This window comes from Hemitrygon akajei, chromosome 14, assembly GCF_048418815.1.
Source record: "Hemitrygon akajei chromosome 14, sHemAka1.3, whole genome shotgun sequence".
Classification (NCBI taxonomy): domain Eukaryota; kingdom Metazoa; phylum Chordata; class Chondrichthyes; order Myliobatiformes; family Dasyatidae; genus Hemitrygon; species Hemitrygon akajei.
Window position 1 is genome coordinate 87,549,895 of NC_133137.1, and position 24,574 is coordinate 87,574,468.

The 24,574-nt window shown below is 38.9% G+C and overlaps 1 protein-coding gene across 2 annotated transcripts in view; it reads right to left on the minus strand.

Moving 5' to 3' along the window:
* taf3 (TAF3 RNA polymerase II, TATA box binding protein (TBP)-associated facto) overlaps positions 1-24,574 on the minus strand; it is a 236,851-nt gene that overhangs the window by 177,444 nt on the left and 34,833 nt on the right. For both annotated transcript variants that reach the window (XM_073066521.1, XM_073066522.1), the window contains one exon: positions 15,795-16,037. In XM_073066521.1, the coding sequence (XP_072922622.1) occupies positions 15,795-16,037 (243 nt within the window). The remainder of the gene's footprint in view (positions 1-15,794; positions 16,038-24,574) is intronic.

Genomic DNA, 24,574 nt, shown 5'->3' on the forward strand with positions numbered 1-24,574 from the left:
CACTGTTGACGTTTTGGGCCGACAGCCTTCGTCAGGATTACAACATTACAACACAGTCCAGGCCTTTCAGCCCATGATATGGTGTCAACCTCTTTAACCTACTCTAAGATCAATCTAATCCTTCCCTTCTGCATAGTCCTCCATTTTTCTATCATCCAAGTGTCTATCTAAGTGTTTCCTAAATGTATCTGCCTCTACCACCACCCCTCGCAACCGTTCCAAACACCCACATCTCTCTCCGTGTGAAAAATCCTACCTCTGACATCCCCCCCCCTATACTTTCCTCCCATCACCTTCAAGTTATGCCCCCTTGTATTTACCACTTCTGCCCTGTGAAAATGACTGTGGCTATCCATTGGATCTATACTCAGTCAGTAGAGCGTCAGACTTCTTTCCTTTTACAGAAGTATTCTTTCTTAAGAACAGCAAAAAGACTGTCATTATATTTATGACATTTAAAATGAAAAGAAACCATTTTGTTTCAATATGTTAGAATCTGAGCAAACAATGTTTTATCCATCTAAATACAAATACAATTTATCGCTGACAGCGTATGTTGCATAATGACTCTATTGTCACAGTTTTCTCAATTTATGCTTGTAAATCTTTGGCAGGTTATGATGGGGAAAGAAGGACTACAGTATGTCTAAATTCACAGTAACCTTATTAAAGCAGAATAGATTGCACACAACTGTCATCTAAAAGCTTAGTTACAACAGTTGAGGAGGCTGAGACCGAGGGATTCTAAAATTCTGCAAGCACTAGTAGCCAATGGTTAGCGTTTTTCAGTGGTCAGAAGTAGTTCATGTTGAACTGAAGTCCAGCTGAGATGAGTCACCTATCAGGAAACCAACATTATTTATTGTGCTGTCAGAGGGTAGAGAAACCCTAAAAGAATCTAAGCCTGCACTTTTAAATTCAAGCCAGGCATTCTTCTCCCTAAACACGCTGGAGCCAGGAGGAAATGAAAAGCGATCCTTCCTGAGTTCATGTGGCACTAGAGGTTCCTGCATGTCTCACTCAATTGCCGGTTGGTCCTGAACTATTATTTCCTGTCAACTCTTTCTTAATAGCGTGTGACAGGGATAATTAGTGTTCTACAAAAGGAATGGAATGAGACCTGTAGAATTCTTAACTAATTCAAAAACGTCTGAGCCTGTGACCCTCACTCACTAAATGCAGGCAGTTTTACTTAAAAGGAATACTATCAGCGACAGGCAGACAGTGGACTCTGCTGACTGGAGAGTACTGTACTCTCTGTGGTCCCAGTAGTATGAGACCCCCATGCTGTCATGGGCTGTATGAGTCCATGCTGGGTCTCCCAAGATCTGCAGAATATCCAAAGGAAGATTTCATTTACTGGTTCTGCAGACTCTAATGAATCTTGATTTAGGGTAGGAGCAGTAAGAAAGCCAAAGAGCAGACAGCACTGCGCAGAGGTCACAGGTCTCTGTTTCAGTCCTTCCCCCAGGACCGCCAGGAGTCCTCCCCTTCAAGACCTCCCATGCAAACAAGGTAAATTTTCCACTTTTAAAAATGAATCAAGTCATTGTGATTACACCTAATTAAGTGCAATTAAAACCTCAGCATAGGACATTGCTTTATTAACATTTAGACCGTTCAGCATGGTCTTAATAGGATAATTGCATTAAGACCGGATGCTATTAGCGAATTATCTTTTTTGTAATATTGGGGATGGACACAACATAAGGCAGAACATTAATAATAGGTAATTTTCATTTGACTGAGTCAAATATTCAATATTCAAAAAGAGAAAAAAGATTGCCTTTATTTACCACACGCATCATTTGTGTCAATAACCAACACAGTCCCAAGGGTGATGACTAGATGGGGTAACCCACAGGTGTCGTCATACGTCTGGTGCCAACATAGTATGCGCACAGCTTACTAACTCTAACCCATATGTCTTTTGAATGTGAGGGGAAACCAGAGCACCCACAGGAAACCCACTTGGTTACCAGGAGAATGTACAAACTCCTTACAGAGTGGTGGAAATTGAACCTGGATTGCTGGGATGGTAATAGCGTTATGCTAACTGTTTCACTGCCATGCAACAAAAATCATACTCAGCAAATTCTATAGCAAAAAGTGACAAACATTGAACTTTGCGACTGATGTCACTTAAGCAAGTAATTCATACTTTTCTACAAAATATATATGTAAGGTGCCTGAATTTTGATACTGCATCCAATCCAGCCATTCTGAGGTTTATTGGGTTTTTCAGTGCCTCAACTTGATCTTAGGATATTATTGAAATCGAAGTATATGGAGCAAGTACAGGAAAGGGAATCCAAGATAAAAACACAGCCATAATCATGCTGAATGGCAGATTCTTGCTTTTTATTCCTTATGTTTCTTGTATCACTCTGTTTTAATGACAAAGCTCAGAAATATAACCAAATTTGAACCAAGATTGCCACCTTGAGGAGTTGAAGCACACTGCAAGACTGACTCTAAATGACTATAATATTTAGAAATTAGTTTACATAATAAAATATCAAAATGAATTATACAATTTGCACATCATCAAAGTCCTTATTAACTTAGAGCTCTATGAACATTAGGAAATCCATTTTGTGAACAATGAAAAGCTAGTATTTACTAAAAGCTAGTATTTACTAAGAACTACCTCACACTGTAAATTAACGCATCTATTAAGTCTTTCCTAGCATGGTATCTTACTAAGTTTTGGGCAGTAACATAGTATAATGAAAATACTATTGCCACACCACATAAATAATTTGGTAGCTGAAGACTGCCTTATGCAAGTGTCCTACAACAGATGTTTCAAAACAGTTTGCTTGATCAAAATAGGTGGCAAAAGTAATTACCGTAGATGTCGGATTATAAGCCGCTACTTTTTCCCCACATTTTGAACAGCTTTGAACACTGCGGCCTTTAATACGGTGCGGCTAACGCATGATTTTTTTCATGCCGCCCAAAACATTTTGCCTTGTAACAGTAGACCAATAAAATTGATGAGTAGTTCACAGAGGTCCAATGAAATTGTACGATAAATCAAGCGCACTTTCACAATTAAATTATTGTAAATCAGTCATTTGTACTCACCCTCATCAACATGGAAAACACTCGAAGAAAAGCATTGTGCTGCCTTTATGGCAGTTATTTAGTTTATAATATTTTCGCTTAGTAATTCATTTTCTAGTTAAAGTTAGAAGTGTTTTAACTATATTTGCTTTCTGTACTACATCGCGGGATGCTATGACGTCACACCCGGTTTCGCCGCGTCTTGTGGGAAAAATGCCGTTTGCGATAAACGGGAAGGAGGGGGGCGAGCACATTACGCGAGCGGCATTGGATCTGAGCGAACGCTGCTTTTAAGTTAAAGGCGATCAATAACTTTTCCTGGTAGGCTGCAGTATATATATTTTTTACCAGTCGTTAGGAGATATTGGAATGTTGTTCAGTAAAAAAGTATACACAACGTATATTTAAAAGTAGCCGCGTTACAGGCACGGTTCGAAAAAACGCATTTGCAATATGTATTTGTTTATGTTACCATATGGATTTAATTAAAAGTTAAAAAATCCTCACGTGTAATATCTTTCTGTGTAAATATCTCATATTACAATGTGGGACACCTGCGGCCGAAAATCCGGTGCGGCCTGTACAAGTACAAAATTGATTTTCTTTCTAAAATTAGAGCCAGCGGCTTTTAATCAGGTGCGCTCTGTAGTCCGGAATCTACGGTACTATTATGTCAGACTCATTCCATAAAATGAGCTAAATGTGTTTTTTACACTGTTTAATTTCAAAGGAGTATTAATCACAATGTAAATTATTAAAGCCAAATTCTGAACAGGCTAATTAATTCCCTCTCTCATACTTGGCTTACTTATGTGGACTGCTACTTCTCTGGAAAGGATGCTGGACAACTTTATGATCTACTTTATTCCCTTTTCAACTTTACTTCCTGCTTGCTAACAAGGTCCAGCATCTTGATTTTTGACATTCTGAAACTTACTCTTCATTTTACCTGTCTCATCTCATTATAACTTAAATCTATCCTCTCAGCAGAAAAAAATCGATTTTTTCAAAAAACAGAGACAGACGCAACATTCCTTTAAGTGTACAAAATAACGACTATGCAAAATGTAAGGAAACAGATAAGGGTAAAGTGGAGGGTCCATAACACTGAGGGCATAGTTAGAATTCAGCAAGTCCAAGATGAGACTTAAGATCAAAAGAAGCAAGTCCCAAGATTCATGATTCAAAATTATTTACTGCCATTCTTTAGTACACGAGTGTAAAGAACAAAATGACTGCTACTCCATATCTGATGAAGCCCATAAAAATCACAATAAGCATACAGAACACAATAAAAAAAACCAAAAAAACACAATACATAAAAACAAAAGCAATCCTATAAAACACAATGTACATGCAACTGTTATATACATAGACTGATTGTATCTGATGATGGTGATCAAAAGTAAATTCCCAAATTAAATACTTAATGCTGTATCAAACAATTATTTGAAAATCAGAAGTAATTTTGAAATAGTAACAGAAATTGCTGAATCAGAACATCAGAAGAGATTCTTGATGAAAGGTCAATGATTGGAAACATTCATTTTACTTCTCTCTCTACAGATGCTGCCTATCATGCTGAGTACTCCTAGCATTCTCTGATTCATTTATCACATGTTTTTTGAAACAAATGCATCATTTGCTTTGACAACCAAATGAACTGGGCAATAATATATTTAGAAATTACATTAAAAAGTTGGGAAAAAAGAGATTCCAACACTGTCTGCAACACCAAACATGTTTTCAACATAAACCAGCAAGGGTTTATTATAACAAGAGAGAAAAAAGAAAGTCGAATATTCCAAATTCAGAGAATGCTGGAAGAAACTTAGTTTCTCCTCGTACTAAAGACTTGCTAAGTTAAAATTTCTGTTCAAAGACCCTTCGTCAGAACTAGGAAGGTAAAGAAATAAATATGTAAAGTTACTGGAGGGGAATGGTCTGTGAAAGAGCACTCACCAAAATTGAGAATAACACTTACAGCAGCAATTCAAAATAAATGAGGAAAAAAAAAGAAAAAAGGCAAGTGACTTGCTCTTGTGAATTGAATTGAGGTATTCTACAAAATATCACTCAGTCTATATTTGTTTTCTCCAAGAAGATATTACATTGAGAATTGAATGGCTGTTTCACCAAGAAGTAATGTTTGGGTTCCTAGATGGTGGGAGAAGAGGAGATAAAATGCAGATGCCATCTTGAACAATGTTGACGTGGAAAGGTGTTTCCATTAGTGGGAGAGTCTAGGACCAGAGGGTACAACTTCAGAGTAAAAGGCAAATGCCACTTCAGAACAGAGATGAGGAGGAATTTCTTTAGCCAGAGAGTGGTGAATCTGTGGAATTCATTGTCACAGTTAGTCATGAAGGTCAAGGCATTGGGTATATTTAAAGTAGAGGTAAGGTAGTCAGATGTTACAAGGAGAAGACAAGAGAATGGGGTTGAGAGGGAAAATAAATCAGCCATGATTGAATGGTGGAGAAGACTGGTGGGTTGAATGGCCTAATTCTGCTCCTATTCCTTGTGGCCTTATGTTGCATCTTCTGCCATTGCATGGAAAGATGTGAGGTGGGGAATGGTTGATGAAGGTGGGTGATAGGGTTGCAGAGGGGAATGTCTCTTTAGAAGGGGGATAGGAAGATGTAAGTGGCATAAATTTTGGAGATTAACATGCCCTTGAATTATATTTCCTTCCACTCTCTCTTTCTTGCACTAATATTTCTATATTTATCTTGAATGTGTGGCGGCACCTGTGGGTTGCCCCCAGCACATCCTAAGGTTGTGTTGCTGTATGCTTCCATATACAAGTAATAAATCTAAATCTGATTTATGTTAGTTATTTCATTTTGCATACATGCAAGTTATGTATAAGTGAATATACTCATAAAATTAATATAAATTATATTTGTCCTTGTCTCGTAGTGGAATGTTGCTACTGAAAAAAAAACTTAATTTTCATGGCATCTACACAGTGGCCACTTTATTAGGTACAGCTGTACAAATGCTGGTTTATGCAAATATCTAATCATGTGGCAGCAACTCAATGCATAAAATCATGCAGACATGGTCAAGATATGTGATCTTAGTGACTTTGATAGTGGAATGATTATTGGTGCCAGATGGGGCAGTTTGAGTAACTCAGAAACTGTTGATCTCCTGGGATTTTCATGCACAACAGTCTCTAGAATTTAAGAGAATGGGGCAAAAATCTAAAAGCAATCAGTGTGTGGCAGTTCTGTAGGCATAAATACCTTGTTAATGAAAGTGGTCAGAAGAGAATGGCCAGACTGGTTCAAGCAAACAGGAAGGTGACAGTAACTCAAGTAATCACACTTTACAACAGTGTTGTATAGAACAGCATCTCTAAGCCCATCATGCGCTGAACTACAGCAGCAAGGGACAACATTGGGTTCCAAACCTGTACTTAATAAGGTGGCCATTGCAGATCAAACTGATAACACTATAAAAGTATAAACACAAAGGATTCTACATGATGCTGAAAATCAAGAAAAGCACATACAAAATGCTGGAGGAACTCAGCAGGTCAGACAGCATCTATGGGAGGGGATTATGCAGTTGATGTTTTGTACCAAGACTCTTCATCAGAAATGGAAGGGAAGGGGGAAGAAGCCAGAAATAAAACTATTGTTGGTCTGCTTTCTGCTGCCAACTTTATGCCCAATGTTACCTCCTGTAGGCTCCTTCCAATAATAATTTGATTTTTATTCAGAAAAATCAATATATTCCGATATATATTCAAAGTAAAGCCCATGCCATTAATTTTTCTTGCTTTAATTTTCTTAGTTCCTTCTTAGTAAATCCTTCACTTTCAAAAATTCTCCTATAATTACATATAAATGCAGCAATTTCTTAATTTTATCTGGCAATGGGAAACTAATAGAAAACTCATTTCAGTGTATAAAAATGTGTGTGCATGGATGGGTGGTAGGGTGTGAAGATCAGGGCTTATTTTCCTGTTGTTCTTTTGTAGCTGTTATTCTGTTGCTGTGAGTTACTCTGCTGAACATTGTGTGCGTGCTAATTTGGCATCAGAATGTGGCGGGCTGTCCTCATCACATCTTTAGGTTACATTGGTTGTTAACGGAAACGGTGTATTTCACTGCATGTTTCGATGGACATGCAATAAATAAATGAATCTGAATCTGGAACCAAAAATCACAGCCATCTGCAATCACAGTTATTCACACAATTCAAAATAAAAAACAGGATTACTCAATTATACTCCTGTAAATAGAACTTTTAGACGGTTATTGTGATTTCTCTTTCTCTCTTAAGTCCCATAAGCTGCAAAAATAATGGGCTCTATGTTGATCGTGTTCCCTCCATCCTCAAGATAAATGTTGGTGTCCTCCATTTAATTTATTCTCTGCTAGGATGACAGAACTATTTTATTCCTGTTTCCCCTCCAGCTCATATAATCTCTAGCCTCAAGTAAACTGCCCATCTTGTGCAAGTGACAAAGGATGAATCCCCATCCCCATAGTTACTAATGAACGTGGCCCTGGAATTAAAAATGCATTATACTCTGATGAATGCAGCCACAGTACTCAGATGCAAGATCAGATATTAGGTTAAATGAAGAAACACAATGATATTGGAACTTAAGACAACCCCATCCGCTGTTACTGTTAACTCTCACAATACCATCTGCTGTGTTTAATGGCAGGAGTGAAGACAATATTTCTGGCCTTTCTTCACCTTCACCCTCTCGTGTCCATTTAAATGGTCTCAAGAGTCTTTCCAGCAAATGTACAGTGTGAATTTATCTGGAAATCTGAGGATAGTCAGATTCTGTAATTCAATTAAATGACTGCACCCATCATCTTTGCTCAAACTACATATTTCACAATATTCTTTTACCTAAAATCCTTGCCAGATCAGCTTCAAGTTTGTTTATTGTCATTCTTCAGTACATGAGTGTCCTGGTGATTTGCACAAAAAGGGATGTAAACAGATTTTAAATAGGAGATATGAGAGCACCTAGAACTGGAGTCCTCCAGCAGTTGACTTGATCAGTGTTAACTTGGCAACTATGTCTTACAAGAATGAAAAGCAATCTTATTCCAAAATGGAAGATCCTAAGGAGGCTTGGTAGGGTAGATGCCACAATGCTTCCACTAGTGAGAGCCATAAACATGGCGACAAGACTATAAAGATAAGGTTTCAGGCATTTAAAACTAGGGTATGAAGAAATTTGTTCTTTCATGGTAGTGAGTATTCTCAAAAATTCCTAGCCCCAAGGGTGGTGGATTCCAGATCATTAGATATAGTTGAATGTGAAGGTAGATAAATACAGTAGATTCCAGTTAACTGGAATTCATCAGGACCAGTACATTTTGGCCCAAAATAGTGGCTGCCTCAATTAAACAGAAGTTTTATGGAAATAGTTAAAAAGTTATAAAAAGATAAAACTGAGTAACAGATTATGTATTTAATTGAAATACAGAACAAATCAGAACACTACCAATATGATCACAGTACTATAAAACTGTATATTAGTTCTTAATAGTTATCGATGGTGGAATTTATCCAGTGTATGCTAATGTGTTCTTCTGACAGTAAATCAACAAAATCAGCACAGACACCTAGTGCAAACACAGATACAATGTTTCAATGACTACATCCTCTAAATCTTCATTTTCATCGTAACCTTCAAGATAACTGTCAATACCTTCAAATTTTTCATAGTTCCTAACTAGTTAAAGTCATAAAATTGTTTCATGAAACTCCCAGCTGTTTCTGGCATCTTCAACTCTGAATGCCTGAAACTGCTGTGAGCAAAACAATTTTGAATTGTCTTACTGTTTATTTCTTGTTAAATATCAGTGACAAAAATTGCAGCTTTTTGAATGCAAACACATGCAACTGATGCTATTTAAAAATACTTTGCTCAAAGCACGGTGTTGTGTTTAACAGCTACGCAAGTGCCAGCAACTGACGCTTGTAGAAATTGTTTGACAGTCTCCTGTCCCAATTAAGTGGCATAGTAAATAAGTGGCTGCCTGATTAACCAATGGCTCAATTAACTGAAAATTTCAGGTAATTGAGGGTTATGGGGAACTGACAAAGGAAAGATGTTACAGGTCACAGATTATTTGAATTCCTGGAAATGGTATGCTGAGTTGTCACAATAAACACAGTATCCCAAATGAAAGAATAATCATCCCATTCTAATCATACGCTAGAATAATTTAGTTCTTTAATTTAAAAATGTTGACTTTGCACATGCAAATAAGTGTCTCACTCCTGAACTTACAATAATGTAAAACAGATTTCACAACCTTCATGTTATCTTCTTTTAATATATAAAAAATAAAAAGTTTGTTGAAGGGATTAAGCCTGAACTATTGGTCAGTCTGACTATCTGACCATAATTCTGCAATAAATAATTTGCAATTTAATTATTAATTGTCCCTGCTTCAGGCTTTGAACTTCCCAGTAATAACAGCAACGTAAGTTCCTTCAAAGCAGTCTTTTAAAAGTGGCACAGCAGTACAGCGGTTAGGGCAATCACTTTACAATGCCAGTGATCTCCAATCAAAGTTTGGTTCTGGCCACTTTCTCTAAGGGGTCAGCCGTGTGGGTTTCGTCTGGGTGCTCTGACTTCCTCCCTTATGTCAAAAACCTTCAGCTTGTCCTTGAACAGAGGGTTAACCAATCACTTTCTATGATACACTTACAGTGCCAGCGACCTGGGTTCAAATTCACCACTCTCTGTAAGGAATTTGTGTGTTCTCCCCCTGAATGCAGTAAGGTCCATGTTCTCCCACATTCCAAAGTCACACAGGTTGGCCGTTTGGGTTCGCTGGGCTAGAGGGGCCTGCTATTATTCTGTATTTCTAAAAAAAATCCAGCATCTGACAACAAATCCCGATTGTGCTCTTGACTTACTCCCTCGCCAATGCAGTGGTGAAATTGTAATTCCTGCAGTTTTCCAGCAATTACATGGGAAAATCTCACTGTATCTGTGAACCCATCGGACTGATTTTGAGGAGGAGGTATTGGTGGCAGATATCTTTACATTTTTCTTTTGATTCATTTACTTTTATTTTCTAAAAATTCTAAAACTTACATTTTAATGGTATGACTTTTCACTGATCAAGGCAGAGATAGTTCTGTTGGGAAATTTTGTACTGGGGAGTCTACACAAAGTTAAGAGAAGATTCAACAAGAAACTGGCTGACATCCCAAGGAGGTAAGTTGCTCCAAGGTTATCTGGAGTAATACTCTCAAGATGCCAGAGGAACTCCATAGGACAGCATATGGAAGGAAATAAACAGTCAATATTTCAGGCTGAGACCCTTCATCAGGACTGGAAAAGAGGAGGAGGCAGAAAGCCAAGTGAAAGAAGGAAAGGAGTACAAGCTAGCAGATGATGGGTGAAGCCAACTGAGGGGGGAAGTAGATGGGTAGGAGATGGATAATGAAGTGAGAAGTTGGGAGGTGATAGGTGGAAAAGGTAAAGGGCAGAAGAAGGAGGAATCTGATAGGAGAGGAGAGTGGACCATAAGAGGAAGGGAAGGAGGAGGGCCATCAGAAGGAGGTGATGAACAGGTAAAGAGAAGGTGTAAGAGAGGAGCCAGAGAAGGGATGTGGGGAGAGAAATTACTGGATGTTAGAGAAGTGAATGTTCATGCTGTCAGGTTGGAGGCTCCCCAAATGGAACATCAGGTGTTGTTCCTCCAACCTGAGAGTGGCGTCAATGTGGCAGTAGAGGAGGGTCATAAATGATTTCCCTTGGGATCAATAAAGTATGTCTGTCTGCCAAGTCTGAATGCGAATGGAAATTGGAATTAAAATGGTTGGCCACTAGGAAACCCTACTTGTTGTGGACAGAGACAAAGTAAACCCCCCAATCCACATTAGGTCTCACCACCTCAAGGATATCTGGGTCAAATTTTTTGAAAAAGATTGTTTATTATGTGTGGCTTTCTCACTGTACTTTCTTTTGCTGTGTCCCTTTGCTAATATTAAATTACTGTGTGCCAAACACAGGAAAGTTCAATTTACAGACAGCACACCAGAATAGAATAATGGGTACAAGGCAGTGATTTTTAATGTGGTAATTCAGATATAGGGATCAAATGAGTTAGAAGAGTTACAGCTGATCACAAATTGTTAAAAGTTTTTTTTCTGGTAAAATTGGGAATTAATTTGCTGCTTTCAGCAAGTGAAGACCATAGGTGCTCTCCATGTCTGCGCTGAAAGCTGTGCTGCCACAAAATACCAATTTTCACAACATGTCAGTAATAATAAACCTGATTCTGATTCTGACAACATGCAATCAAAATTAAATGTAGATGCTGAAAATCTGGGTAAAAAAGCAGAAAATGCTGGAAATGCCCAGTGGGTCAGCCTGAAAGGAAGAGAAACAGCGAATGCCTCAGGTTTGAGACTTTTCATCAGAATTGGAAGAGAGAGAGAATATAGAACATCAAACAACAACACAGTACAGGCCCTTTAGCCCATGATGTTGTGCCGACCTTTTAACCCACTCCAAGATCAATCTAACCCTTTCCTCCACATAGCCCTCCATGTGTCTATTTGAGTCGTTTAAATGTCTCTAATTTATCTGCTTCTATCATCACCCTTGGCAGTGCATTCCATGCACCCACCTTGCTGTATTAAAAAAAAACTACCTTTAACATCCCCCTGTACTCTCCTCCAATCACCTTAAAATTATGACCTCTTATGTTGGTTATTTTCACCCTAGAAAAAAGGCAATGGCTATCCAATCGATCAATGTCTCTTTATCATCATAAAACACCCCTATCACGTTACATTTCTGAAATATTAGTTTTCAGCAGCTGAGATGGTAGGAGAGGAATAGGTAGAACAGATGAAACATCTCTGACAGACTGAAATCAAATGCATTAATGGAGAACTTGCATTTAGTGTTAGATTATCTCTGTCTGTGTCGTGTAATGCTCATAGCAATGTGCCCAGCAGACCAAGCTTTATCAACAACACAAGAAAAAGCCAAAATGATGACAAGGAGAAATGGCCCAATACCAACAAACAGAAAGGGTAATCCAAAATTGGAGAATTCAATGTCAAGTCTGGAAGGCAGCAAAGAGCTCAACAGAAGATGAGATGTGGTACATCTGCTCACTGAGAAATCTAATTGCCTCAGTTATCCATTCACACAAAATTCCATTGAATATCCACCACAAATGCTGTGCAAAGTGTCTGTGTCTTTCCTGCATTATAACATAATGACATTTTAAACAAACTTCAATGTCAGTAAATCAAAGGACCATGGAAAATTTTGAAGTTGCAAAAGGCATTACATAAATCTAATTATTGATTGAATCCCAAATTGTGGGGCTGCACTGTAGCCTAGAAGTTAGTGTGATGCTTTACAGTGCCAGTGAGCTGGGTTCAATACCCACTACTGTCTGTAAGGAGTTTCTATGTTTTCCCTGTGACCATGTGGGTTTTCTCCAGGTGGCCTGATTTTCTCCCACATTCCAAAAATGAAAAGGTTAAGGTTAGTAATTTGTGGGCATGCTATGTTGACACCAGAGCTGTGTCAATAGTTGCACACTGCCCCCAGCACATCCTCAGACCGTGCTGGTCATTGACTCAAATGCCACATTTTACTGTATGTTTCAATATACAAAATGATAAATAAAGCTAAACTTTAATCTTTAAATTAGTTCACCACAACTTGTTCAAATTCATTACACAATCTATGCATGAAATAATGGGAACACTGATTTAAAATTTTATGTGTCTCTCAATACTCCACTTCAATGATTCACACAAACAAAACTCGGATCCAGCTAGTCTATAACACATGCCAGAATATCATTTTTTAAGACAGCCCAGTGGTCGGACTGACAACGAATTATGGAGTTACTCAATTACTCAGTTATCCAGCTAAGGCAGGGGTTCCCAACCCTTCTTATGTCATGGAGCCTTACAATTAACCATGGACCCCAGTTTGGGAACCCCTGGTGGGGGAAACAATATACAGAAGAAAGAGTCGAAAGAGACTTTGGCTTCTGGCAGCAATTCCCAAATGATGGGTCAAATTTTTACAGACACAGAAAAAACATAGTAGAGCACCCCTCCAAGGGAAAATGTGCAACTAAGAGAGGCCAAATTTATGTAAAATTGCAAAAAGTAAGGTAATTTTACATAAAACTGTCAGAGCAAATAGGGTTATATTAATAAATGTTAACAACAGTTATAAGGTTTGCAAGAGATTGCCTGTCACTGAAGTAGTCACCCGGAACACTGCTGAGTAACGTCAAGTCAGTTATCACAATGAAACTTTGAATAGCAAATTCTAAGATATGCTATAATCTTTAAATATAAGAATCAAGTTTACATAACTTATTCACCATTTCCAATTTTATAGCACATTTTCATGCCATCAGAAAATTTCAAGGAGTTCATGTACAGGAGGCACAGAGTTTACTGGACAGACAGCATTGAATCTAAAAGTTGTGAGTTCAAACCCCATTATGACAAACTGTGGCATTAAATTCAATAAATCTGGTGATTAGTGCCATGGCACCCACAAGAAAAATGCCCATGAAAGCTGTCAGAGTGTTGTAAAAACACAGCTGGTTCACTAATATCCTTTAAAGAAGAGAAACTGCCACTCATTCATACCTAACTAGTCTATAAATGAATCCAGTCCCACACTACAAATTGACTCTTAATCCCTTCAAGGATTGACAATAAATCCTCCCTTGTCAGTGACACCGTATCCCAAGAGTAAATAAAATAAAATACAAAAATGAATTACTTTGAAGTACATGACTGTTATTATGGCAGGCAGGTCAACCAATGTGACACACATTACAAGCCATAGGATATTTAACATCTACCTGGTAAGACTGGTTTTCTACTTAAAGTCTCATCAGAAGATTGGCACTTCTTTCAATGAGGTGCTTCCTCTGTATTATACAGGAGAATGAACCAAGACTGTGTACTCAATTCCTGGAATGCATCTTAAAACCACAATCTCCTGAGTCAAGCAGTAGGAACTCTCCCAAATGAAGTTAATATAACATTACCAAGCTTATATATGTCAAACAGTATAGAAGATGATTATATACCCAAGAGATTCTGCAGATGCTGGAAATCCAGGATAACACACACAAAATGCTGAGGAACTCAGCAGGTCAGGCAGCATCTAAGGAAAGGATAAAGAGTCGATGTTTCAGACTGAGATCCTTCATAAGGACTCATGAAGGGTCTTGGCCTGAAGCATTGACTCTTTATTCCTTTCCACAGAAACTGCATGATAATATACTAGACAACTTGCAATCTTAAAGTTATACTTTTAAAAAGCATGTTGAAGTTTCTAGGCTTACAGTATGTTTTTTTAAATGTGTCAGTTTGATATTTTTCTGCAACATAGCACATACCTGCATCAACTAATGTTATAAGGAGCATCCCAATATAGAATCTTTTCCAATGTGGTGAGATATGCAGCAACAAAATGTTAAAAAGAAAGTAAACCAACCACTGAGACAAGTTTTGATGTATTTAATCACAATAGATAACCCTTATTCCTTAAGCTTGATCTGATCGTTTTAAACAGAAATTTAAACATATTATTAGCTTTGATGCTTTAGTTAATTACTGGAGGAATGCTTCATTGTTGGAGAAGTCACCAAATGACATTATACTCAAGCCCCATCTTACCATACAAGGTGGGTGTTTGAGTGTGAAAGGTCAAAGTGTTGCCTTGCATCTGGCACCTGTGTTATGGGACAGGATTGTGTTCCTAGAAAGTGGTCTATATTGCGATTTTCCACAATGCAAAGTCACAACATCTATGGATACATTAAAATTATATAAATTCATCGAGAGGCACTTATATTCTGTATCCCAGATCTTTGGGAAGTGACTTATCAAGTTTATAAGGGAAAATTTGAGACCCAAACAGCTGCAAAGTGGGGGAGGGGGTTTCCCTGTACTTTTCTGAAACTCTGTCAAAAATAAATAAACCAACTATACATCTTATTTGTTCATGATGCCTTGTGTGAAAGCTGGCTGCCATGGCTGTCTCAACAAAACAACAGCATTACACTTTTAAATCGCTTATATATTGCACATTTCGAGAATGTGATGTGAACTCTTTAAATGCTTTTTACATCAGTTTCAAAATTAAAAGGCCTCAAGAGGAATGCAATTTTAAGCAAAGACAAAACACAATCACTGGTCTCATTGAATGGTGGTGCAAGGTCATGTATAGTTACTTAGTGCTCCCCTTGCAGTCAAAAATATGTGATGTTGGTTTGAAAAAAGGTCCATGACATTTAAAGATGTCCAGCTACGCTGCACCTTGAGGCATCTCCCCCTTCTCTGAAAACAGCAGAGCTACAACCCATCAAGTTATCTGTCTTCCACTGGCCAGACTCTTGATTATCCCTCAATTTAGCTTCTCCAATATTGGCAGATATTGAGGCTCTTAACTTTGGAATTCCTCCCACTAAACTATCTGTGTCCATACTTCACTTTTTACCCTTAAGGGATGTGCTTCTTTCATTGTCTTTAGTCATCTGTCCTTGTACCTGCTCGCATGTCCAGACTAATTGGTGAACTGTGTTTGCTAACATTCCTGCAAGATGTTATCAGTCAGCTAGCTATGTTAAAGACATTATAGAAAAAGTAGCTGTTTTTAATTGCTTAGACATGTTCAAGTACTTAATGAGTGAAGTCTGATGTAATACAGGGCTCACCTTCTTGTGATGAGATGAGAGGTGGCATGTATTCTGGAATATACTCCTTCTCCTCCCCAAGCCTCTTGGCTCCAGGCTGTGGGAACTGAAGCACATTGTTTTTGCTGACTGGAAATGTTGGGATTTGATGTGCAAACCCAATAGGCTCAAGGTTGTGAATATAGTCTTCGAGTTCTGAAAGGCTGATTCCCATTAGTTTAAAGGCCTGACCTAGATCGTCCAAAACAGGATCCGTACGACCATCTGATAAAGAGTAAAAAAGGTTAATGGCTAAGTGCAGCATTTTTACAAGAAATATAGCAGTTTTCAAATGCAATATTCATATAACTTTGATAAATTCCTCAGACTTGTATGCCAGGTTGCTTATGCTACAGGAAACATCAGCTTAAGTTTCTGCCCACGACTATGGCTACAAATGTATTTTTCCCCTCTTAATCAAGGTGCTAGTATATCAATAAAGTGTGCCATTTTCTTCTTGCAATTTGCTTTTTCCAAGAAAACATTTCTGCTGGTCACTGACAGTCACTGTTTACCTGTAATACCCAATGAAATGTATTTTAATAACAAAAGGTTTAAATAAATTCATTAACAGAATTTAATAAGGACAGTATGCAATTTGAAGGTCTATATCACTTAAATTAGTATGTACACTCAGGGGCCACTTTATTAGGTACACCGGCTGATTAATGTAAATATCCAATCAGCCAATCATGTAGCAGCAACTCAATGCATAGAAGCATGCAGACATGTTCAAGAGGATCAGTTGTTATTCAAACCAAACATCAGAATGAAGAAGAAGAGTACTGTAAAGGTATGTTCCTATTAGAAGGAAGGATGGGGTTGGATAATAAGAGAACCTTGGATGTCCAGAGAGGTGATGAATTTAATCAGAAAGAAAAAGGAAAAATATGTAAAGCTTTGGTAGTTAGGATCAAACAAAGCACAAGTAGAAAAAAGCCAAAAAAGAAATAAAGGAGGGAATTAGGAAAGCCAGGAAGGGCCATAAATAGTCCTTGGCAGGTAGGATCAAGGTGAATCTCATGGCATTTTATACATACAGTCGGCCCTCCTTATCCGTGAGGGATTGGTTCCGGGACCCCTCGCGGATACTAAAATTCGTAGATGCTCAAGTCCCTTATTTAACCTGGCTGAATGTGGTGGACCTTAGGACCCAGCGGAACCCCAGACCTTATTTAACCTGTCTCAGTGCGGTGGACATTAGGACCTGGCGGCAGAACTCTGAATCCGCAGTGTTTCTGTTCACGAAAAAAATCACGATCATGATTGAAAATAAAGTGGAAATAATACAGTGATCGGAAAGAGGTGAAACGCCATCGGTCATTGGAAAAGCATTAGGCTACATCGGTCAACGATCGGAACAATTTTAAAGGATAAAGTGAGACAGGCCCTGCCCCGATGAAAGCTACAATTATTACTAAGCAATGCAGTGGTTTAATTATTGGGTTTTGGGTTTTTGATCCTCCACAGCAACCCAGCAAGGTGGAGAGCGCACTCAGGAGCGATCTGTCACTATATCGAACTCGGGAACTTCCGTTCCCAAGCCTGGCACTGAAACGTACGTTCTTAAGTGTTTTATATGCATAGAAAGGTAAAATATAAACTATATACTCGGACAAACGTTTGACTAACTGACGCTAAATAATACTGGATGTATCTGTTCCGACTTACTTAGTAAGAGAACTTCTGATTTTTTTTCGATCCTGATCCAAAATAACCCACGCATATCCTCCCATATACTTTAAATCATCTCTAGATTACTTATAATAGCTAATGCAAAGTAAATGCTATGTAAAATAGTTGTTATACTGCATTGTTTAGGGAATAATGACAAGAAAAGAAAGTCTGTACAAGCTCGAACAACAAGTGCTAGAAGAGCACTTTCGGGTTTTCGCGATTCACAGTTGGTTGAATTCGCGCATGCGGAATTCGCGGATAAGGAGGGCTGACTGTATATTAAGAGCAAGAAGATAACTAGGGGGAGGGTGAGACTACTCAAGGATAAAGAAGGGAACATTAGCTTGGATGTGGAGAATGTGAGTGAGGTACTTAATAAGTACTTTCCTTCAGTATTTACCAAGGAGAAGGATATGCAAGACCAGGATATCACTACTTAGTGTATAAATACATTAGGATGTTTAGAGGTCAAGGAGTATTAAGGTGGATAAGTCCCGGGGCTGATGGGATTTACTCCATGTTTTTGAAAGAGGCAAGAGACAAGATTGCTGGGGCCTTGATCAGTATCTTCGTGTCCTCTCTAGCTACAGGTGAGGTCCTGGAGACTGGCAAGTGGCTAATGTTGTACCTCTGTTTAAGAAGGGAATAAAGGGAAGTCCTGGAAACTATAGATCGGTGAATCTCACATCAATTGTAGGAAAATTGCTGGAGAAAATTCTTAGGGATGGGATACATGAGCATTTGGAAACCCATGTTGTCTACATGGATTTTAGTAAGGCATTTGACAAAGTCCCTCTTGGGAGGCTAACTCAGAAGATTAAGATGCATGGGGTCCATGGCAAACTGGCTGTTTTGATTCAGAATTGGCTTGCCTATAGAAGACAGAGGGTAGTGCATGAAGGAACATATTTGAGCTGGAGGTCTGTAGTTAATGGTGTTCCACAGGGATCTGTGTTGGGACCCCTGTTGTTTGTGATGCATATAAACTAAGATGTAAATGTAGATGAGTGGGTTAGTAAGTTGTGGATAATACCAAGACTGGCGGAGTTGTGGATCGTGTAGAAGACTGGCAAAGAATACAGTGCGATATAGATCATTTGAAAATATAGGTTGAGAAATGGCTGATGGAGTTTAAACCCGATAAATGTGAGGGGTTACACTTTGCAAATGCAAGGAGACAGTACACTGTTAAGGGCAAGGTCCTTAACAATGTTGCTGAGCAGAGAGATTTTGGGATCCAAGCTCGTACTCCTTGAAAGTGGTTTTGCTTTTATTAGTCGAGGCATTGAGTTCAAAAGTCAAGTGGTTATGTTGCAACATAATAAAACTCTTGATTAGATCATATCTGGAGTATTGTATATAGTTCTGGTTGCCCCACTATAGGAAGAATGTTGAAGCTTTGGAAAGGGCGCAGAAGAGGTTTACCAGGATGCTGCCTGGTTTAGGGGGCATGTGCTATCTTGAGAGGGTGGATAAACTTGGATTGTTTTCTCTGGAGTGGCAGAGGCTGAGGGGAGATCCAACAGAGATTTATAAGATTATGAGAGGCATAAATAGAGTGGACACAGAGTATCCGTTTCCCAGGATTGAAATGTCTAAAACCAGAAGCCATGCATTGAAAATGAGAGGGGGTAGATTCAAGGGGGATGTGAAGGTAAGTATTTTTACTCAGTGTGGTGGATACCTGGAATGGTGGTGGAGGCAAATACATTAGAGGCTCTTGAGATGTTTGGATGGGCTCGTGGATGTAAGGAAGATGGATGGATATGGATATGGTGTAAGTAGGAGGAATTAGTGTTTGAGTGCTTTTGATTTGCTTTTTAGCTGGTTTTACGGGCCAAATAGCCTGGGATCTCCTGGGACTTACACACACGACAGTCTACAGAATGTACAGAAATTAATGTGGTGGTGCAATGGGATCAGTGCCGGACTCCGGAGCGAAGGCTCCAGAGTTTGAATCCAAGTCGGGCCACCCCTGAGCATGCTTTCCATCCGTGCCAGGTTCAGCGTCGAGCTAGCCACTCGGCCTCGTAAAAAAAAATCAAGGGTCGAGTCAGGAATGTTCATATCGTGACCCGGTTCATCCGAAAGGAGACCAATTCTGACACCACACGCCAGACAAGAATAGCTGACTGTCCGGTGCGACATGCTAAAAAAAGTTTTTTAAAAGTGAAAAAACAAAAAGAAAATCAGTGAGCAGTAGTTCTGTGGGCGAAAATGCCTTGTTAATGAGAAAGGTCAGAGGAGAATGGGCAAACTAGCTCAAGCTGACAGGAAGGCAACAGTAACTCAAATAACCATGGTTTACAAAGTGGTGTGAAAAAGAGCATTTCTGAACGCACAACACATCAAATGTGTGGGCTACGCCAGCAGAAGACGATGAACACACACACAGTGGCCACTTTAATAGGTACAGGAGGTTCCTAATAAAGTGGTCACTAAGTTGTAATTATAGAAAAAAAACATTCAATTCCATATCTGTACTTCAACCAACTTAATTTTTTATATCTCTATTTTTAATAATTGTTGAATATTGTTAATTTTTAATGCATGTTCCAGGAAATTCCTAATGTTTGTAAATGTATATGGTGACTAAAGTTGATCCTTGATCCTTGAAGAAAGGTATTTCTATAAGGTTTCTTATATTTTAAGTTGTATGAACGAGGGAATTAGGAGCAGGAATATGCTACTTGGCCCCTTAAGCACAGCTGATCTGTTTACAACCTCAACTCTACACTCACACTAATGTGATAACCTTTCATCCCCTGGTTTATCGAGAAGCCATCTATTTCGGCCTTAAAATTTTTCGAAGACTCTGCTTGCACTGCCCTTTGAGTAAGCGAGCTCCAAAGACTCACAGTCCTTTCTCTGTCTTGTATAATAATCCATTATTTTAAAGCAGTGACCCATATTTTTTAAGATCCTATGAATGGAAAGATTCTCTCCATATACACACTATCAAAATATTTCAGAATTTTATATTTTCAATCAAGTCCACCTCTTTGTACTCCAGCAAATACAAGCCTAGCCCGTCCAACCTATTGTTTTAATACCCATTCCAGGCATTACTCTCATCAGTGTCTTCAATGACTAAAGCCCAAATTCTTTACTTTTGTATTTGATTTCTCCATCGAGAAACAAAGTTACTAGTTTTCTAAATCTTAGAGCTCTGCAACCCCTCCTCATTTTTATAAATACTTTTTTCACCTTTCAGAATGACCAGTTTTACATTTTTCCACTCTACTTGCAGGTCTTTGCCTTTTAGGGAAATATCAGACATGGGGCATATTTCAGATGTTACAGAATACGGGTAGCAGGCCTGAATAGAAATGAGAACCAATCTTCAAAAACCCTTTTGAAATGTAAAGTACAACCAGTAATCAGTTTTGAAATTAGAAAGACGGTCATCTGTTCTTTTTCAACACAGAGGGTCGTGAGTATATGACGAACTTCCAGTTGAGGCCGACACTATAGTATCATTTAAGAAGCACTTGGATCGATACATGGAGGGAAGAAGCTTGCAGGGATATGGGCTGATTGCAGGAAATTGGGACTAGTTGGTTGGGCACTCTGGTTGGCAGGGACTCATTGAGTCAAAGTGCCTGTATCAGTGTTCTATTGCTCTGTGATGCCATGTGAACAAAGTATACTGACTCTATTGAGAGGTTCTGCAAGAGAATGTCTGCTTGTCCTGATGACCATAGACCTTGCACACCTACCAGTTTCTCCAATGACTTATGTCACAGCCCCATATATATCTCTACATATGTCCTCTTCACAATGTACTTTCCTAGATATGTGTCATTTGCATTTTTAGCAACCATACCTTTAGTGTCTTCAATCAAGTCATTTATATGAATTCTGACCTCAACCCAGATTCCTGTACTACACCACTCACAACATCTTGCCAACTAGAAAAAGACCCAGGTTCCTGGCTCATCCCGTACATATCAGGACTTGGACTATTCTGATGTCAGAATTAAGTTTATTTTCACTTGTATATGTCATGAAATTTGTTACCATGTGGCATAAACACAGTTTGATATCTATTCCATATTCAATTCTAAATCAACCTGTCCCTATCAACATCATTACACTCAACTACAAGATGACAGCAACATGGCTGTTCTTTGCTACATTTTAATTGTCCATGTTCAACAGACCAAATTGACTGGTTGTATTTTGATTTAATGCAAGAAAGCAGCACAATGTTTTATCCTGCATAAAACACTCCAAAATCTATGGTTTCAATTGTAAAATAATTCAAGGTGGACTTCACACAATGTAAATAATGTCTCAAGGGCACTACAGGCTTTTGAACATATGTACGTACTTAATTCTGATCCAACAGCAAGGTACCACAAGACATCATGCTCATGCCATTACATAACCTATTTACATAATACACATAACTACACCACACAGCTTTCTGTCTTTGAAAATAAGTTTGTGTAAACTCTTCATGCAGAATACTGGATGACAGGACATGTCATATGAGGAAAGGTTGAGTGGGCTTTTTGGAGCAGAGGATGAGAGGTGACTGGATAGAGGTATTATGATGATATAAGAGGCATAAATAGAGTGGACAGCTGGAGTCTTTTTCCCAGGGTGAAAATGGTTATTACAAGAGGGCATCATTTTAAGGTGATTGGAGGAAAGTATCAGGGGGGAGGGGGAATGTCAGAGGAAGTTTTTTTTACAGAGTAGTAAATGCATGGAATGCACTGCCAAGGTGATGGTAAAGGCAGACACATTAGGGACATTTAAGAGATTCTTATGTGGGCACATGGATGAAAGAAAAAGGAAGTTTATGTGGGAGAGAAGGGATAGATTGATCTTGGAATAAGCTAAAAGGTTGGGGGGGGGGTTGTACTGTGTAGTACTGTTCTATATTCTATATATAACTATTACAGATTCAGTCTATCAAGTAATTTCACCTGTAGTTAATAGACTGAATCTATAATAGTTGTAGATATAATAGGCTCCCCTCCCCTCACATTCTAACTTTGATTCCTCATCTTTTGTTTTCCCTGAATCCTGATGAAGGGTCTCAGCCCAAAATGTCAACTGTACTCTTTTCGATCAATGCTGCCTGGCAGGCTGAGTTCCTACAGCATTTAGTGTGTGTTATTACAGTAGTTGTATATAGATTGAAGAACAGTACCTGCCCTTCTTTGTAGATTCTTTACTCCACAGTCCTTTGTTGTCTCCACTTATCACCTCCCAGACTCTGCTGCCCTCTTCACCTTGTCCTCCTCTGCCATCAGCCAATCAACACTCCTCATCTAGATCCACCTATCGCTTGCCAGTTCTTACCCCTTCACCTCACCTCTTTATGCTGGTTCTCACTTCTCTACTCCTTCAGTCTGATGAAGAGTCACAGACCAAAACCTCAATTGTCCCTTTTCCCTAACAGATGTTGCCTTGACTCCCAGTTCCTCCAAAGTTCAGAAGTTCAAAGTAAATGTATTATCAAAGTCCATATATGTCATCAAATACAACCCTGAGATTCATTTCCCTGCAGGCATACTCAATAAATAGAATAATAACCATAACAGAATCAATGAAATACAGTGTTCAGCCAGTGTGCAAAAGGCAACAAATTGCAAATACAAAAGTAAAGTAATAACAATAATATATAAATAAGCAATACACTGAGAACATGAAATGAAGAGTAATTGAAAGTGAGTCCATAGGTTGTGGAAACATTTCAATGATGGACAAGTAAAGTTGAGTGAAGTTATCACCTTTGGTTTGAAAGCCCAATAATTGAGGGGTAATAACTGTTCCTGAACCTGGTGATGAGGGTCCGGAGGCATCTGTATCTTCTTCCTGATGGCAGCAGCGAAAGGAGAGCACAACCTGTGTGGTGGGGTCCCCATTGATGGATACAGATTTCCTGCAACAACGCCTTCTGTAAATGTGCTCAATGGTGGGGAGGGCTTTACCCGTGATGGACTGGGCCTTATTCACACTCTTTGTATGATTTTCCATTCAAGAGCATTAGAGCTTGCATAGTAGGCTGTGACATAGTCAGTCAACATATTCCCCATTACACGACCATAGAAATTCACCAAGGTTTTAAATTTCACGCAGAATCTTCACAAACTCCTAAGGAAGTAGAGGCGCTGCCATGCTTTCTTTGTAATTGCACTTATGTGTTCCACTCAGGTCAAGTCCTCCAAAATGCTAACACTGAGGAATTTAAAGTCGCTGATCCTCTCTACCTCTGATGAGGGCTAGCGCATGGATCTCTGGTTTCCTCTTCCTGAAGTCAATAAGCAGCTCCTTGGTTTTCCTAACACTGAGTGAGAGGATGTTGTTGTTGCACCACTCTACCAGATTTTCAATCTCCCTCTTATACGCTGATTTATGACCACCTTTGAATTGGCCAGCAACAGTGGTGTTGTCAGCAAACTTGAATATGGCACTGGATCTGTGCTGAGCCACGTAGTCATGAGTGTAAGAGCAGGGAGCTGAGCACTCGAGCTGATGGCAGTTGTGGAGATGTTGTTGCCAATCCTAACAGCAAGGAATCAAGGACTGAATTGCACAATGAGGTATTGAAGCCAATGTCTTGAAGCTTACTGATAGTCTTGTCCAGAAAATAGTTTTGTTTTTGCTCTAGATTCAGCATCTACAGTCTCCTGTATCTAGTTTCCCTCTCTTGGTTCAACCAAATCAGCTATGCACTTGTCTCCAATGTTGTAAAAGTTCCCTGAATTGGTGAACCTGCAAACATTTGGCTTGACTCACTGGAACCCTTCTAAAGTTCAAAGTAACTTCATTATCACAGTATGTATACCATATACAACCTTGAGATTAATTTTCTTGCAGGCACCCATGGATTTTCAGAATCCATGTACCACTATATATAACTAAAGCAAAAACCCTGAAAGTGAGTCTACAGCTGTGGAGTCAGTTCAGAGCTGATGCAAGTGAAGCCATCTATGCAAGTCCAGGAACCAAATGCTTGTAGGCAACAACTGTTCCTGAAGCTGAAGGTGTGATGTCCAAGACTCCTGCACGTTCTGCCAGGTGGTACTGTCGAAAAGACAGGAGGCAGGTCAAATGCAGACATACAT